This window comes from Scophthalmus maximus, chromosome 3, assembly GCF_022379125.1.
Source record: "Scophthalmus maximus strain ysfricsl-2021 chromosome 3, ASM2237912v1, whole genome shotgun sequence".
In the NCBI taxonomy this organism is placed as follows: Eukaryota; Metazoa; Chordata; class Actinopteri; order Pleuronectiformes; family Scophthalmidae; genus Scophthalmus; species Scophthalmus maximus.
In genome coordinates this window covers 18,497,501-18,514,108 of record NC_061517.1, presented here as the reverse complement: position 1 = coordinate 18,514,108, position 16,608 = coordinate 18,497,501, and the positions used below count along the sequence as shown (strand labels likewise).

At 44.5% G+C, this 16,608-nt stretch overlaps 1 protein-coding gene across 2 annotated transcripts; it reads right to left on the bottom strand.

The window, feature by feature from the left end:
• Nucleotides 1-1,278: 1,278 nt before the first annotated feature.
• On the bottom strand, nucleotides 1,279-10,159 carry fam131c (family with sequence similarity 131 member C). 2 transcript variants are annotated; one of them, XM_035646384.1, is made up of 6 exons: nucleotides 9,896-10,159; nucleotides 8,333-8,397; nucleotides 7,041-7,125; nucleotides 3,202-3,438; nucleotides 2,827-2,916; nucleotides 1,279-1,848 (listed from the first exon to the last, which is right to left on the bottom strand). In XM_035646384.1, the coding sequence occupies exons 1-6, from the start codon at nucleotides 9,924-9,926 to the stop codon at nucleotides 1,586-1,588; spliced, it is 771 nt and encodes a 256-aa protein (XP_035502277.1). In that variant the 5' UTR covers nucleotides 9,927-10,159; the 3' UTR covers nucleotides 1,279-1,585. The 2 variants fall into 2 exon arrangements, with proteins under 2 accessions (XP_035502277.1, XP_047187023.1); XM_047331067.1 differs by having other exon boundaries at nucleotides 1,279-1,845.
• Between the last annotated feature and the right edge of the window lie 6,449 nt (nucleotides 10,160-16,608).

The following is a 16,608-nucleotide window of genomic DNA, read 5'->3' as shown; positions in this document are numbered from 1 at the left end:
AGAGTGATTTCTCACAGCCTCATCCAGAAAATGGCCGGAGTTGCCTTGGCAACGAGTCTCCTGAGTGGCCCTAATCAAATCGTGATTGCAGTCCAAATTACCCATAGTATTTTTTGGGTGTGATTGGCCAAGAAAAATGGTGGGTTATAAACATCACAAATCATAATGAATTAATTTAAAAAGATAAACCATTTTTGTTGTTAGATGAATTAGATTCTAAGTTTTCTTTTCGTCATTATCTAAACCATTATCTGCCTATCAATGGAAAATAAATGTTTGTAATTTGTAGACTATCCAATGTCCTTGTTGCTTGGTTTGTCCATTGGAGGCATTGAAAAGGTCTTGTTTTCATCATTTAAGCCATAATTTGTATTGATTATAAAAACATATTACTCAGTAAAGTAATATAGATATTCAAACAATGTGAGAAAGACTCACAAAAATAAATTGGAATGAATTGGAATTAGCCTTTGAGGAATTCTTAATTATTATCTAGTTAAGTTGCATTTGTTCAAATCAGGATCAATTCCAAAGAAATGTATGTTTATTCAAATTATGTTTAGTTAATGGTTTCCTGTTGTTTCCAGACTTTATAGACATTGTATTGATTTTTACAAGACAATCAATTTTTTTTATGCACGTACAGTCTACAACTATAAAACTATATAGTGGACCAGCCTAGATGCAACAACTGTGTTCAATTTGACATTGCAATCTTTCACTTTTTCCAGATTAAATCAAGTTTTTTTTGTCTGTTCTGCGGAAGGATTTTGTTTCATGATGGGTGCGATCAGTCTAGCCATGCACGGCTGTTTGTTCTGTTTCATCCACATCTGTTCGACACTGTCCAGAGCTGCGCTGAGCTTGTAAACTTGTGCTAAAAGAGCGACCCTGACAGGTAACATTATCACCTCTTAAACCACGTCTCACTCTTATTCCACGTCCTCCTCCCTTTTACTATTTTCTTACACCCATCTTTTCTCTGTACCGCTCCCCTGCGTCAGTCAACCCTCAGGGAGAAGAGTGAATGCAGTGAATAATAGCTGAAAATTGGGTGGGATGATTTGGTCAACGCTTCCTTTGCAACAGACTTCTTCTCTGAAGTTTCGGACGAGACAACCTCAAAGGGGACACATTTTCAATTTCCTGTTGGTTGGACATCTTTTCAACCCATCAAATATGAATGAAAAACATATCACAACAGAACTGGACAATGTAACAGTACTTGTATTAAAATGTATATATTTTATAACAATATTTAACATATTTACACCAGTACTTTTGGACTCTTCACAGTTCAGTTCTACATATAATATCTACATTGAATAAAAAAATGTTTATCTCACGTGGCACTATACACATTTGCAAAAGTGTGTGTCTCTACCAAGGAGGAGGCTCTGTATCATAAGACCAGGCTCTCAAACCCTTCCAGACTAGTCAAGACAAGACATTTTCTCTTCAGATAGCTCACAGACATCAACAGTTGTTTGTTTTTTGACATCTGTGACTGCAGGTGTTTGAGACCCATGAAGTCCTCTCATCTGAGAGATTGCCAGCGAGATTGCTGGCTCGATTTGCTGCTGACCTAGTTGTAAAAAACATCGTCCTCGGAAAGCGAGCTGCTGTCCACGTGTCGGACAGCAGCCTCTGCAGTCACAGTGCTTCTGTCCTCGAAGGGCCGGTCGTTGTCCCGCCGAGCGGCCGCTGTCGGGTCGACCCGCTGCAGAGGGGCCGGGTTGGCTGCCGCGCCGCTGCCGTAAGTCTGGGTGTGGATGTTGTACAGGTGCTGGGGAATGCCGATGCTGCCGCCGTCCAGCAGGAACTGAGACAAGAAGTGGCTCTGTGCTGCTGAGGACGGATCATAATGGCGGTGTCGGTCATGTGGCTGCTTCTTGAAAAAACAGCGGAGCGCTTAAGCGAGAACAACGACACCTGGGGCCCCTCAGGTTGTAGAGCTCTTAGTAATAGTACAGATACACTCAGTAGTGAAATTGTTTTTGAGAAAAATTACTCTGAACCAGCTGCTGCACATCAAGAACCTTTAATCTCAGATAATGGCCTGCAAATCCCATGTCTGCTCATATAACTGGACACCAGTAAACATTACCACCCTCGGGACAAGGACTGTGAAGACCGGAGGGGGTCACCAGAGGAAATCACCGCTTTTCACCTAAATCAAGGGTGTCTCCATTTTAGAACATTTAACTAAATTGCACCTAAGTGCATGCCAAATATATAGTTGTCTAGCTATGGACTATGGTTGTAGGATAAAAGTTGATAGATAATAACAACAATAATTATAATAATAACAGTTAGTGCAGTCTGTTACCTTCAAAAAAGATACTTAACCTTTTATACAAACGATACTTTCAATATATGTATAGATCGAGCCTTGTTGTATATATTGAGCGGAGTAAATAAAGTGAGATTGACTGGAATATGGTCATAATGTGCAACTTTTAACCTCTTAGTGATGCTTGATGAAAAAGTCACGACATTGCCAAAGTCAACAGTCTGAAGACCCTGAAGGTGTGAACACAATTTCAATTTCCTTCACAAAGTCAGACCTCATTCTTATTCACCACGACGCATTTATATGCTTTAAGGAGGCGGCAGTCTTATGTGATCCGCTCTGTGATTTCAATGTTTTTTTGAAGAAATTGTCTTTGCATAATAAATGTATTATTTTAGCATTAAAGTTACTATTTAAGCAGGAATGCGCAGGTTTTTTAAACAATGTAACCTTTTTTCTAAAATGGAATTTTTTTTGGACGAGTCACAAGGGGTCTAGCTGCAAACCGCACGTTATCCTACGACATGACCAACCTTGTAAGCTGGTGGACGGCTGCTCCATGTCGTCATTCATTGACCACACGTTCATGGCCGCCTCAGCCAGGGCAAACTGCTCCGCCACTCCTGTGAAACATAAGGTCGATAAAACACACTGGTTATGGTGCTTTCCTTGGAAGTAGACCACCGCTGTGTTTTCACCATGCGTACCGCATTCACAAACAAAAGAACATTGAATAGGTGCACTAGATTACACTGTGATGGGACATCTTGGGCGATACTGATTTGTTAGACGCTCCCTCTGCACAAGGCAATCGAATGAAAACAACAGCCAGAGGGATTCGAGCATCACTTTACCGCCGCTGACCAGATTTTGTTTTTCTTGAATTAAATCCGTCCCGACTGTCTCACCTGCAGCGAAGCGAGCTTCTTTGATTTCGTCCGTCATTTGAGAGTAGAATTGTTCATCCTCCTCCAGCTCGGCCCCCATGCCCCCCCAGCCGCCTCCTCTACCGCAGGCCCAGCCGCCCCCACGTCCCCCGGCCACGCCGCCTCCGCCCCAACCCTTCCACTCAATCAGGTGAGCAACTCGCCCCTGGGCCATTGCAGTCGGCTTGGTAATGTGATCCTTTATCGTGGCCACCAGACCTAAATAAAGAGAGGAGAGGCGGGTGATGCATCTTGATAAAGTGGATTAGATAAAGGGTAACTTTCCTGAAAAGATGGGGTTTACAGGGATGGTGTAGTTGAGGAAAGAGGGAGAGAAGTTGAGGTAAAGGAAAACGGATGGGCTGCGTGAAATGGCATACAGCAGGGGGGAAAGAAAGAAGGAGAAAAGAACAGCAACAGCAAATGACAGGGATATTGAAATAGTAAAAGGTTACACACGGGAGAATAATCACGCGATGGTTGACTTGGCAAGAAATTCCACGGTCTTAATTTGCATAACCTGAAACGTTTTAGAAGCATCTCTGCTGCTGTTTTCTGATGTAGCGCTCGACGGAAGTAATTGGGTAAAGATTGGAAATGACAGTGCAAAGGCGTCCATGGCGATTTTTTCATCAGAATGATACATTTTCCCATCTGCGACTCTTATGCAGCAGTGGCTGAAGCTCATTGGATAGAAGACGTGTCTTTGAGATCAAATCCGCAACGAATGAAGCGTTGTTTCCTTTCGAGCCGTTTGCGTTTCTTAACTGGGCTGAACATCTCGCCTGATATCAGCAGATAGCCTCCTTTAGTATTGGGAGACGGAACAAAATATCTCCACATTGTCCATTGTCCAATTGCGTTGGCTCTGATACCACGTTCCCACAAACCAAGAGCACAGATCAGCTTGCTGAATAATGTTCTACATCTGTCTCACTTGTAGATGAAAAAGATTCACAACGAGATTTCATTATTTTGTGACTGGACATCAAGGCCATTGTTCTGGGATTTTGGCAGGTCAAATCTTGATACGTCAAGACAAATAATACCTTATTCATAACCCATGGAATCACTGGGCAAAACTACAAAGAAGCCGTCATTCCTCTTTAATCGCAACGGACGAAGAGAAAGGTCATGGGGAATGAAGAGTGAAAAGGGAACGTGGGCACAAAAACCTAGGTCATACTGCAGAACGGGGGAAATTAAACAATGTAAAAAAAGGACACAAAACGAGGAAGAAAGGTTGTAAAGGCATAGGTGGAATAAGAGAGTGAAGAACAAAGGCTGAGGTACAGAATGTCAAGACCAGGAACGTGTGTGTGTGTGTGAGAGATGAGGAGACATGGATGGGCTAATTGAAACTGAGAAAATAACGTAACGAGGCGTTATTTATATTCCGTTTAATTCGAGCTCAAGCGAGTGTGCTCTGTGTTTTGTTTTGCGTCGCAACACCCACTGCTGTCTCGCCTCTCGTTCACACTGTGACAACTCTGTTGTGAGGCTCCGCTCGCACCACTTCCTGGTGGCAGGGAGAATATGTTGCATCTCTTTAGGTAATGTGGAAACATTTGGCTGGTGTTTTTTTGTTTTTTTAAATGGGTCTATTTTGGGTTTACTGTCCACGCTGCAGCCGGAATAAGACCAAGTCACATTAGGTGAGCACGACACACCACATTCATGTTTATTTGGGATGCCAAAATGTCAGATTTGCATAGTCTGTGTGTGAATGTGGAACTAAGACAATGTGCTGTAAGACAGTGAAGATCTCCACACAGCTCCACATAACTTTAAAACTGCATGACCAAAATTATAATTAAAACCGAAGCCAGCAGATGGAAAGAAAAAAAACAAACAATATCGCTGGCGACGGCGATATGACAAGTTCAGCCATTGCGAGCATTTCGCAGCTGACGGGCTTGTCAACGTGTCATCTGAGTTTCTCTGGTCGCTATGAGAAATGATTGGATCTTCTCAGGTGCATTGCTACAGTAAAGAGGAGAAGTCTGACCAGAGCCAGTCAAGAATTATAAAAGACAAAGTCTGTCATGTGTTCCTGTGGATTACTTTCCATGTGGACAAACTGACATCCACTTCACAAATTGCTTTAAGGAGCAGAAACTGTCGCGATTTCAACAAAGTTAAACAATCATTTGCGAAAGGTTTGAGAAACGCAGCACCCAAATGATGAGCACAGGAAAGGAGCAGGGATCCAGAGGTGCAAACAGAGCGTTTGAAAAGAGGCAGGGGAACATGAAGTCTCCATCAAAATGAAACAGGGACCAGCAACATGGCAGGGATCAAGAGAGTAACTCCACGGAGACACTCAAGGGACGGCAGCCAAAGAAAGAAAGAGAAGAGACACAGGGAAAGAGACAATAAAGTAAAACAGGACAACACCAAACTCAAGATACAGCAAACACCAGGGATGGCAGAGGTAACTGAACAGAGACGGAGACCAGATGGATGTGACACAACTAGAATAAAACAGAATGACGCACACCGAGAGTCAAAGATACAACAAAAAGGTCCACAAAGTAAAAACAAAAGTGTCTTCAGAGAGTTCTTAACGTTACGGTTTACCATCAATGGCTGCAGAAATCTGAACTATTGAATAAACAGCAAACTTACATTGTTTAGTTTTTTGCATTATTTAAACATCGAGTGAACAAAACAACATAGCGTTGAGTATGGTCATGCTTCAAGACCGGATCATTAGTTATCAACATTTATTTTTGGTCATTACAGGAGTCAACTGGATCTTAAGATATGTCCTATTTCTGTTTCACTTCATTCATTGCTGCTTAAGGCGACAAATCTCGTCCTTATGGCGGTGCAGGGAAAAGTCAGACGACCACCAAAGGGATTATATTCATCGTGTGGGCACCGTAATTCATTTTCAGTACTATTGAGGCATTTCAGTTTCAACCAGTTGTTGACTGACTGACCATGTGACTCAAGTGGAACATTTTGTCCCACTGCTATGCTGTTAGAAAAAAAGAAAAGTATACGGTGCATATTTCATTTGTTGAACCAAACGCACTGCATTGTGGAATCTAATAAGCATTTTTACATTCTAGGAGCCGCTAGCAGGGCTTCCGTCCTTTACTGTTAATACAATCTCATCTGCCTGAATTATCCATAAAACAGCATCACACAGGAATAATAAAATCCACAATCGGTGCTATTTTCTCCTGGATATGATTATATCTGTTTAATGTTTGAGTTTGCATAGTGTAATCTGATTTTCAGCAGATAGGTTGTCAGCCGCAGTTTGTGACTTCGAAGGTCCACAGATGTTTTTCTTCACCAATGTCTGTGACGACTGGCAAGTGGTTATGTCTGAGTAAATGTTAAAAAAAAGCCTTTTCATTCTTTAATTTTTTCAGTCAAAGCAGGTGTCGGCCTCTCAGCTGTCTGCCCGGGCGTCTGCTTCTGTCGAACGCTTTCAGGAGGTTTTCACGGGCTTCATAGTTATTCTGTCAGTGTAAAAGAGGGGCTTTCACTGGGGACAGTTCAGCAAGGCTTGACACATTAACTCAGATAATGAACCTCCCGCCGAGAGATGGAAGCAGTCGCGATGAGGCAGACGGACACAGGATGGGGAAGAAGCGATGAAAACAAGGTGGGTAGGGGGCATTGACGTGGGGATAGGAGGACGCAGGAGTCAAAGAAGGTGAGGAGGAAATGATTGTTCATGTCGGTCTGAGTATATTGGTGTTACAGCAGTGTTTTCCAGTCTCAAATATTTGATCCGTAATGAAACAACTTGAACCAAGCACAGCAGGAAATGCGCCTGTCCATGTTTTTGTGACCAGTCTCACCTATCAAAGACGAGGTGGCCAGCTCGCCAATGTCGTAGCGGCTGGTTTTATCTGGCACATTGCCGTCGGAGGGGTTCGGACCGTCCTGCAGGACATGATTCACAAGAAGGAGAATATCACTGATGAGGTGAAAGGTTCGCTGTTGTGTTGTGTATTTCCAGTGGGAACTGAGTAAATGGCTTCAGCTAGATGACATTTTATATTGGTATTCGAGCCGAGTCCAGAACACACACACACACACGCAAACACACACACACACACACACACACACACACACACACACACCCACCTCTTATGTGCTGTGACACAAATCTCCCACTTTTTTTTAGGCACTTAGGTGATTAAGGCAATAACAGCCGGGGGCTTATGGAAAACCTGCAGCATTCACACCCGGTCTGAATGAGCTGCGATAAAAGGAAGGTATTTTAAACTCCAACCCGTGTGATGTTTGCATCCAAGTCGCTGCAGTCAATGTGGAGAGAGACGCTGCACTTCAAATAGATTTCGGGGTTTAGTTTTCTTGGCCTGGGAGAATGGAACATTTTTAAGCTTTTTTTGAAGACTATGCAAGTGAAATGGGATTGCTAGTAAATACAGGCTTATATATATTTCAGTGCATGGTGCATGGCTCCAATTCAAACTGCTGGAGACCAGTCCAAATTAAGTTTTTATAGACAATATAAATCTGCATAAAAGTCACTTGAATGTAAAATGGCCGGAGACGGAAAACCGAGCATCCTCTTGGGCAAATTATTGCTGTTTTTGTTTTTCACATCAACGGACTGCTGCTGCGTTGCAACATGCATGGTCACTGCAAAGCCACAGAGGTCTTTTTAATGCCTTGCCTTTTCCATATATATATATATATTTTATTTTAATTTTTTTTTTACCAAACATTGTTGTTTTAAGCACAATTGTTATTCAGTGTATTTGAACCTGCAAATTTGATCAAAGCCTCATTGTTGAAAAGCAGATTTGACACGTGTTTTGAAATGCTATAAAATGTAAACTGTATTAGCAAGGTAGTAAAATGGTGGGGGTGTAAACATAAATTGAAATACATTTGGGTGAAAAGAGTTTCTTTCAACATATCCCACAGCTTGTGTTTGTGTGATCCTCCCAGTATTAAAAAGTTCAACATTAAGAAATGTCATTGTCATGACTTTGGATAACCCAACAGAACTGTTTTCACAGGGCCTTTTTTTCCCAGTCAACACATGGGAGGTAGACACACTGAAAAGGCCGATATCGAGCAAAGAACCTCAAAGGAAAGGGTCGGGGCTTCCACTAACCGTGACAGTGGACGGCTGCCCCCCCTCAGTCTGGTCCTGCAGTGTCGTCATGGGAAGGTGGAGCTCTGTAGGGAATCACGCACAAACCAAACACTGTTTTCAGATACGTGCTCGATGTGTGTAGGTTTCTATTGTGTGTGTGTGTGTATGTGTGTGTCTGTGTGTGTCTCTAGGCAGAGATCCTGGTTTTTAAAGATAGAAACCCAGTTCTCTGTAACCGTCAGGGGTCAAAGAGGGAGAGAGAGAGAGAGAGAGAGTCATTTCACAGGAGCCTCGCAGCGTATATTTTTAAATCTCCTCTTGCCCACACTCTGCCTGTTTGCTTTATAATTGATGTTGATGAGTCTCATTTGAATGACAAGAGGAAATGAAGTGTGGATCAGTGCGATGGAGGATTAACATGATTAGAAAGGTCAGTGGACACACACACACGCTTGGGTATCCCCTGGGAGGGGTCTTCAAGACAATTGGCTGTCACTAAGGAAACGTCACACACAGACACACACACGCACGCACACACGCACACACACACACACACACACACACACGATGCTATCAGCACACCAAGAAACCCTATCATGATTCCTGAACCATCATCTGTCCTTGTGGGGTCGAATCCCAACCCGACTCACACACACATACTGTACACACACATTTCTAATCTGTTTGTCTGCAGCCCCGTGGCTGCCTTCCTTCTTTCCTCCCAGCTTGATAGCACTCCTCCGAAAGCCTTCCACCTTGTGAGAAGGCACCCTTCCCTGAGCACAAGCAGATTTAGTCTCTACAACATATTTTTAGACTGCATTGCTGAATCAGGCTGAAAATAATGTACGAGAATGTGACGCCATGTTAAATGTCACGTAGCGACAAATAACGAGGAAAACTGGGGTTTGAAGGTATCACAAAACACTTCAAATCATCCTTTTGTTAATTTCATTTGGATTTTTGGTTTTGACAGCACAGTTTAGTGTTTGTGTTCTTCCTGCCCTGCCAGCTGAGCCATTGTTATTTTGTCCCGACAGCTTTTTGAGACGCAACAAACACTGTCTCATGTTACCTGAACCAGTCACAGCAAATATGAACGTGAGAAATCACAACCCAAGTCACATCTGGAAGTCACGACAAGTTGGGGGGTGAGCTTTGGATGGCGCTGTCGTATCCTAACGCCTGCCCTGATCCCCACAATCCCTCTTATCAACCTTCTGCCCCAGTCTCGTTTCCAATGCAATCTCCACGGATCCACTCAAATAAGTTTTGGAGGGAATGCTTTTATGACATGATCAGTTTCATACTAATTATTCCTATGTTGGATACACATCACAAACACGCATTAGGTGGTTTTACCCTCCATCTCTGCTGTCAACACCTCGGTGATGTCAGTCAGTCCTGCCTGCGTTCAGCTACAGGATGAAATGATCAAATTTGATTCACTGTGACGTTCTAGATTCTCTACCTCTCTAAAGTTTAGCCGGCTCCTGTCCACACTTCCTGCAGGTCGATCCGACCCTCACACTGACACACACACACATGTGGACGCACTAACAGGTAGCCTCAGACACTGACCTTTGTGACCTTTGCAGAGGCAGGCACCCATGGTCTCAGGATGGCCGGACGGCTATCTGTTCACCATGGTGGCTTGAAGATGAGGAGGATGAGCGGCGGGAGGTAGAGGGGGGGAGGAGCGGGTGGGGAAAGAAAGTGTAGAGGCAGCACTTGTGGCAGAAGTACGGCGTCAGTCAGCAGAGGAGCACAGAGAAGTGAGGAGCCGAGGGAGGGGGAAAGCAAGAGCGGATGCCCGATGAGCTGTCGGCTGATGCAAAGGCTGAATTCTTTGTATTGGAGGAGAGAGGTGAGAGAGCAACACAGACTTAGTGTGGGGAGGGGGCACAGAGAGAGAGAGGGGGGGGTGAGCGAGAGAGGAGACAGGGAGAAGGCATGAATGTCTGTTTGCAGACAATTTTGAATCCCCTCCCCTCTTTTTCGTCTACTCTCCTCTCATTCTAGTCTGCCTTCACTGTATCCATATGATACAAATGTTATTGTGTTTAATACCTCATAACAAGTGCAGATTTTTCATGTACATTACGATTTATTGGATGTTACTGCTCCGTAAACTCTGAGCTGAATTGTCACCGGTTTACATTCAACAGATAAATATACACACCCAGTCACTCGTTAGGTCTTTCTGTCTGTGACACACACACACACACACACACACACACACACACACACACACACACACACACACACACACACACACACACACACACACACACACACACACACACACACACACACACACACACACACACACACACACACACACGACCCGTGCGCCAATACTGAGATGATATACCCGGGACTTTGCTGACATCACCTGCGTCAACAGTGGGGAAAATCCTGTTACCGCGGCAACCAAGCTTTGCATTCAGAGCTTTTTTCCCTTGACTAATTGGCCAGAGAAAGGAGGCAGAGAAACATTATTTGATAGAGAGGGGAGGGTGGTGCTGATTAAGACAGCAACAACAACAAAAAAAACCAAAAAACCACGCTGATGTCAACACTAAAGAAAACCTCAGCTCGGTTAGAGAGCCGTGCTTTCCCTTTAAAAGAACAAGTTTTTTTCCCTCACAGTAGACTAACCTTGGCTTGTTATGAATATAATACATAGCAAAGTAGGCTATAGGTCCTCTTCCACTATGAAATGAAATCAAATGACATTTTTGAGGTCAAGATGGCAAATGTTATTACGGTTTCACTTTTCAACCTTGGCAGCACATTCATACACTCATTCACACACCAGGGGACCTGCCCTGGCCATCAGTAGCAATCGAGTATTTTGCTTGGGCACTTCAGCATGTGGACAGAAGGAGCCAGGGATCAATTCACTAAGTAGCAGATTGCTTGAGGGGCTCAAAGGTACTTTATGGACCATTCCTTGTACATATTCAGTTTGTCTTCGGCACCTTTATTTCACTATAAAACCACAAGGAGTGGATTAGATGAAAAACAGATTTGAAATAAAGGAGGGTGGCATGCCCATGACAGAAGAATCAAGAGCAGCAACAACCACAAAGACAGAAAAATTAAATAAAATATGCAATTTGCAAACTAACGGAGGTTCAATAATAGCCGCAAACCTCAGCAAGGAACCCTGCATTACTGCAATGTCATCGACAGTGTTACCGGCTTTGGGTTTCCTAATGGTTTCGAATTTTTGAGAAATCTGGGTGACCCATGGAAACCCTTGATAACACTAAACATTACAAAGTTCAACAGGATCTACTGAAATCTCCTCACGGAACGCTCAAACACGCTAAGGAGGGCACCTTCGATGAGAAGATTCCTCGGGGCTCCTGAAGGAATCTTTGAAAAAGAGGTTAAAATCCCAGGGAGCCAGCTGATGGGCCTTGGAGAGAACTCAAGGACTAGTAGGGCCACTGGGAAGAGCCTGTGGGACTACTGGGAGATGTTCAGTGACTCCTGTAACATAGTTTGAGGATCCTGAATCTTGAAAAGAAATCCAAGGTAAAGCTCGAGGAACCCTGTGAACCTCTGAAGGGAGCCCCTCTCGAACATTCCCCAAGATTTCTGAAACATTTTCGAAGACGCTTTCCGGTCCCTCCATCCCACACAGAATCGCCCTCCCTCATGACAGCGACAGTCAGACAGTCTAAGGTGCAGTCTGACCCCTTGTGGTAAAAAGGCAAAAGTGCATCGGTGCTGTTATCATACCTTAGTATGATGTATGATGCGTGTTTTGGTCAGAGAACCTCCTGTTGGCTCCCTGTCAATGCATTGTTAAAACAAAAGGATCAAAGCTCGAGGGTGTTTGATTATGACAGAAAAAGTGTTCCGTAAAATCTTCCATCAATAATTCATCCCAGCGGGAGAAAATCTTTCCTAAACTCCCAAGGGCCGGTTCCTGCCTCTCACCGCAGCATATTGCAGAAGAGACGACTCCCTGGCTAACATGAAAACCCGCGTGCAGTTCTCACTTGCCGTCTATAAAACATGCTCTGCTGGGTTCCTTGTTCGCGACTGAACCTCTAGTCTGTTCTGATCTTCCATCTAACCGAGTGACTCTCGAATTGGATTAGACGAGAATGTGTGTTTTTTGCCCAGTGGTTGAGGCGAGAGCAAAAGGGAGCAGGAGGAATGTGTAATGTCCATATGCACACATGCACACCGTGATGCTCCTCACTGGAAAGCCACAGACATTCAGCAACAGCCATTTCTGCGGTTCCTTCGGGGCAGAGCAGGAATTGGACGTCTTTCAGTGCTGGATGATTCTCGGCTATTACCATTCATGTGCACGTCGCACACATCTAGCGGTGCTTTTATTTTATACCGTCGGGTTGCGTGTGATTCTTTTCATCCTCAATTGAAAGTGAGCGATGATGCAGCTTCTGGGAAATTCTACATCCCTTTGCTGCGGTCTGAATTACTGTGGGAACTTTCCCACCCTGATACAAGTGAAAAATCCTGACCGATTTTCTTGAAACGTCTCTTAACGACGTGAAACTGACAAGAGCGCCAATGTTTTTCATAGCCCCACCCTGCTTCACATTCACATTTCACACTTGGAGCTGCCCTGCAAAGCCCTCTGCCGTCGGCCCCCGGGAGCTGAGAAAAAGTTCAGCCTGTCAACTGGTTTTATGTGAAACCTCAGCATGTTTTGGCTGAAGTAGCCATTTCTGAGGTTGCGGGATCACGTGCGTCGAACAACATCGGCGCAGCTGAGGCTCTGATGGAGGCTCGTTTGGCAAATGACATCATTCTCGATTAAACGGGAAACGGGAGCGCTGAGGTTCTGGTGCCTTCAGAGTGATGCCGTGCTGGTTGACATGTAAAGTTCAGTATGGAAGAAAACGACAGTTGCGATACTCTGATTTAGATTCTCCAACTAAGGTTAACTGAAAGCACAAAGTAGAAGGTAACCACAATTACTATATTCAAGTTTCTTCACTTATTAGTCAAATCCAGAACCGAAAGAGCAAGTCCAAAAAATGAAGTTGCAGACTTCAAACCTCGAGATGTGATATTCGAACATCGGGGGGATACCAGAGATAGCTCTTCCACTGGTATTTTAGGTACATGGTATTTATATAGCGCTCGTCTAGTCTTAATGACCACAAGTGCTTCACATTACAAGTCACACTCCCACAACGCTGCTATTTAACAAGCTTTTCCTGTCACTTTCATACAATGCTGCAATTTAGGGTGAAGTATTTCTCCCGAGGACACTTCGGCATGCGGACTGGGCCAAGCGGGCATTGAACCGCTGATCTTCTGGTTAGTGGACAACCGTCTCTACCTCCTGAGCCAAAGCCGTCCCAGATTAGACGCTCCAGTTCATGTGAACGGCAGAACCTGATAGGACGAGAGGTCTGAACAGTTCCAGACCCCGTTTCACTGCTGACATTCTGGCCTTTCAAAAGCGCAGGTGTGATTGATGACATTTAAAACTGACTGCGTTCCATTGAAATGAGCGGGTTCCAGGCTCACGGGTCGTGTGTGTGTGTGTGTGTGTGTGTGTGTGTGTGTGTGTGTGTGTGTGTGTGTGTGTGTGTGTGTGTGTGTGTGTGTGTGTGTGTGTGTGTCCTCACCGTCATGGTTTACTGGTTTACTTTGATGGAACAGAGTCATGGTTGACACAATTTATTCCATTTGTGCTTTTCATGCTATATGACCAGCCAGCATTTTTGCTGTGAAAAAGTATACCCACATCAGTCCCAACACATTTATGTCAAAGAATAGCCATTGTTCAGTGAAAACAGCTGCATGCAAAAACCCCGACGCTGTGAGAGCAGTGAGTGTGAACCAAAACTGTTGTGGGTTGCATAGTTTAACAACGAGATGAAACTCATAAATCTCTAATGTTGAGATGAGATGCCAGTTGAGGTTATAATTCTCTGTAGACTTATACCTGCAAGCAACATTTTCCTATGGTCAATATAAAAATGATTTCATACAATCACAATAAATTGTATCAAATCACATTATGAAAAAAAAGAATCTATGCCACCTGGGGACTTCCAGCGCAGGAAATGTTTTATTTCTACCTCGACTAGCACCCCAGTTGGACAGGATACACAGGTTCACTGACTGAAGCAGGACAGAGACGTGGTTCCAACAGAAACACCCAAATTTATTGATGATGAAACAATTTATGACTGGAAGTGCCTGTAAAGAGGATGGCTAGAAATGTAGATCATCAAATTATGATAGGAAATGTAGGAAATTCCAATATCTTAACCGTCAAAGGTAAATTCTTTTTCACAAATACACTCCCAGTTGTTACTTAAGGTATCAAAGGAAAAAGGGTGCGGGGCGGGGGGGAAGAGGCCAGCTGTGGAGAGGCAGACCAACAAAGGGTGTGTTCCAGGGGTGCACCATCTTACCCACCGCATGTGCCCACTGCAATCGATAGTCACTACAAACCAGTGCACTGCCAATCGTGCCACTGCGCTGTTATCACCACAATCTGTGAGGGGAACCACATGGCAGACTGCCGCAAAATATGCAACTCAGTCATTTGGAAACACCTTGAAAGCATGAAACTGATTCTGAACTCAATCGCCTACCTAAAAGGTCACAGCGAGGGTCCCACGTGGCAACTGACTGGCAGACACGAAGCAAGGAGGTAGCCATGATGGCACAGGTTCTTTAAATAGGCTCAGCTAATGAGGGGGTGTGGCCTGGGCGGAGCTAATTCGATGCTATGGTGGTGCGTTCAAGGGCCAACAGCACACACACGCACCTCTTCATTCGCAGAAAGACTTGCAGCAAACAGTTTCTTGACAGCCATTTATTAATCTGCCCAGTTCTTCTGTGTACGTGTCTGCCCACAGTGCCGGTTGCTCCGTACTACACGTGTCGGGGAACCTCACCGAAGCTGCTTTCGGACATAGAACTGAAGTCCAAGACAGTTTCCTGAACTTCTCCGGAAGGGGCTGCACTGCGAGAATGCAAATGTCAGCAGATGTTGCTTCGGACGTTGCCTGGAACTTCTCCTGCCCGTCCAATGAAAAAAATTCCCGGAGAATGTCAGAGTGAGACCATGTGAGGATACGGCTTCCTGCTGCGGGACTATCATGATGTCCTGCCTCCTGCACGCTCTGCCCAGACGCCACAGAATGTTCCGCAGATTTTGCTGCTGGTGTGAATGCTTCCGTATTCCTGCTGCGTTCGCCGTATATATGAACAGCAAACTCCAGAAAATGTCCAGACGCAATGTTGTGGACACTAGCTAGTGACATGACTCCAGGATGTCACAACGAGATGAAACTTTAAGACACAAATTGTAATTGCTGCATTTTTGTTGGGTGATGATCAAAGAAACAATTTGTTAATAAGGAAGCTGTAGATGTGTGTTCCCCTTGCCTCCAACGCCTCTCAGCTCCAGCTCTGCACTAAATGAATAAATGTGGGAGTGGTGTTGATCTTTTGGACCAACTTTGGAAAGCTGTACTTCCCAATATGTCGAAAGGCACCTCAGCCAGTGAGGTGGGATTTTGGAAAAACCCTCACTTCCTCATGTGTCATTCATTGTTTACTATATCTGAATCACATTTTCTGACCTCTGAGTTTCCATCACCTGTGCATGAAGCACTCAACACTAATTTATGTCTGAAAGCGTTGGCTGGAGCCCTCGGCTGGGCCGTAATGTGTTTCCATGATCTTATCTCCGACCTGCAGGATTTTGGTATGCCTTTCTTTGTTTGTGTACTCTGGAGTGATTACAACATCCACGTTTCACTCTTACATGTCATTCAGCAGTCGGCAGAGAGAACCTGTATGGAGCTCCTTGTTCTTCGCTGGCTTTCACTTTTGTTCTCCAGTTCAGAGACTCACGTGCCAAGCATAACAGGATGAGTGCTGGGAAATACCTCGCTGGAACAAGGGAGGACAGTTTGGGGTCCAACGTGACTCACCATTCGAGACTTTCTGAGGAAGTGTGAGGGACGTCGTGTGGCTCGCCTGCACATGTGGACAGTGACTGGATGTCTCTGTTCCATTTTCTCTCAATAACAGAGTAATCACGGTTGTATGTATTGTGTGTTATGGCCTCATTCTGCCAGAACTCCCACTGTGCGAGGCACCATGACACCATAATATTAGCTCTAGAATCATATGATAGACAGAGTATGCTGAAAAACCACTGTCTGCAGATTGGCCGCCCTCCCCTCCCTTTCCTGCCACTTCTGACCTCTTTTTTTCTGTGTTTTGCCACAGAAGCTCTGAAATAGCCCCTCTTAGCTTTGCGGAAACCA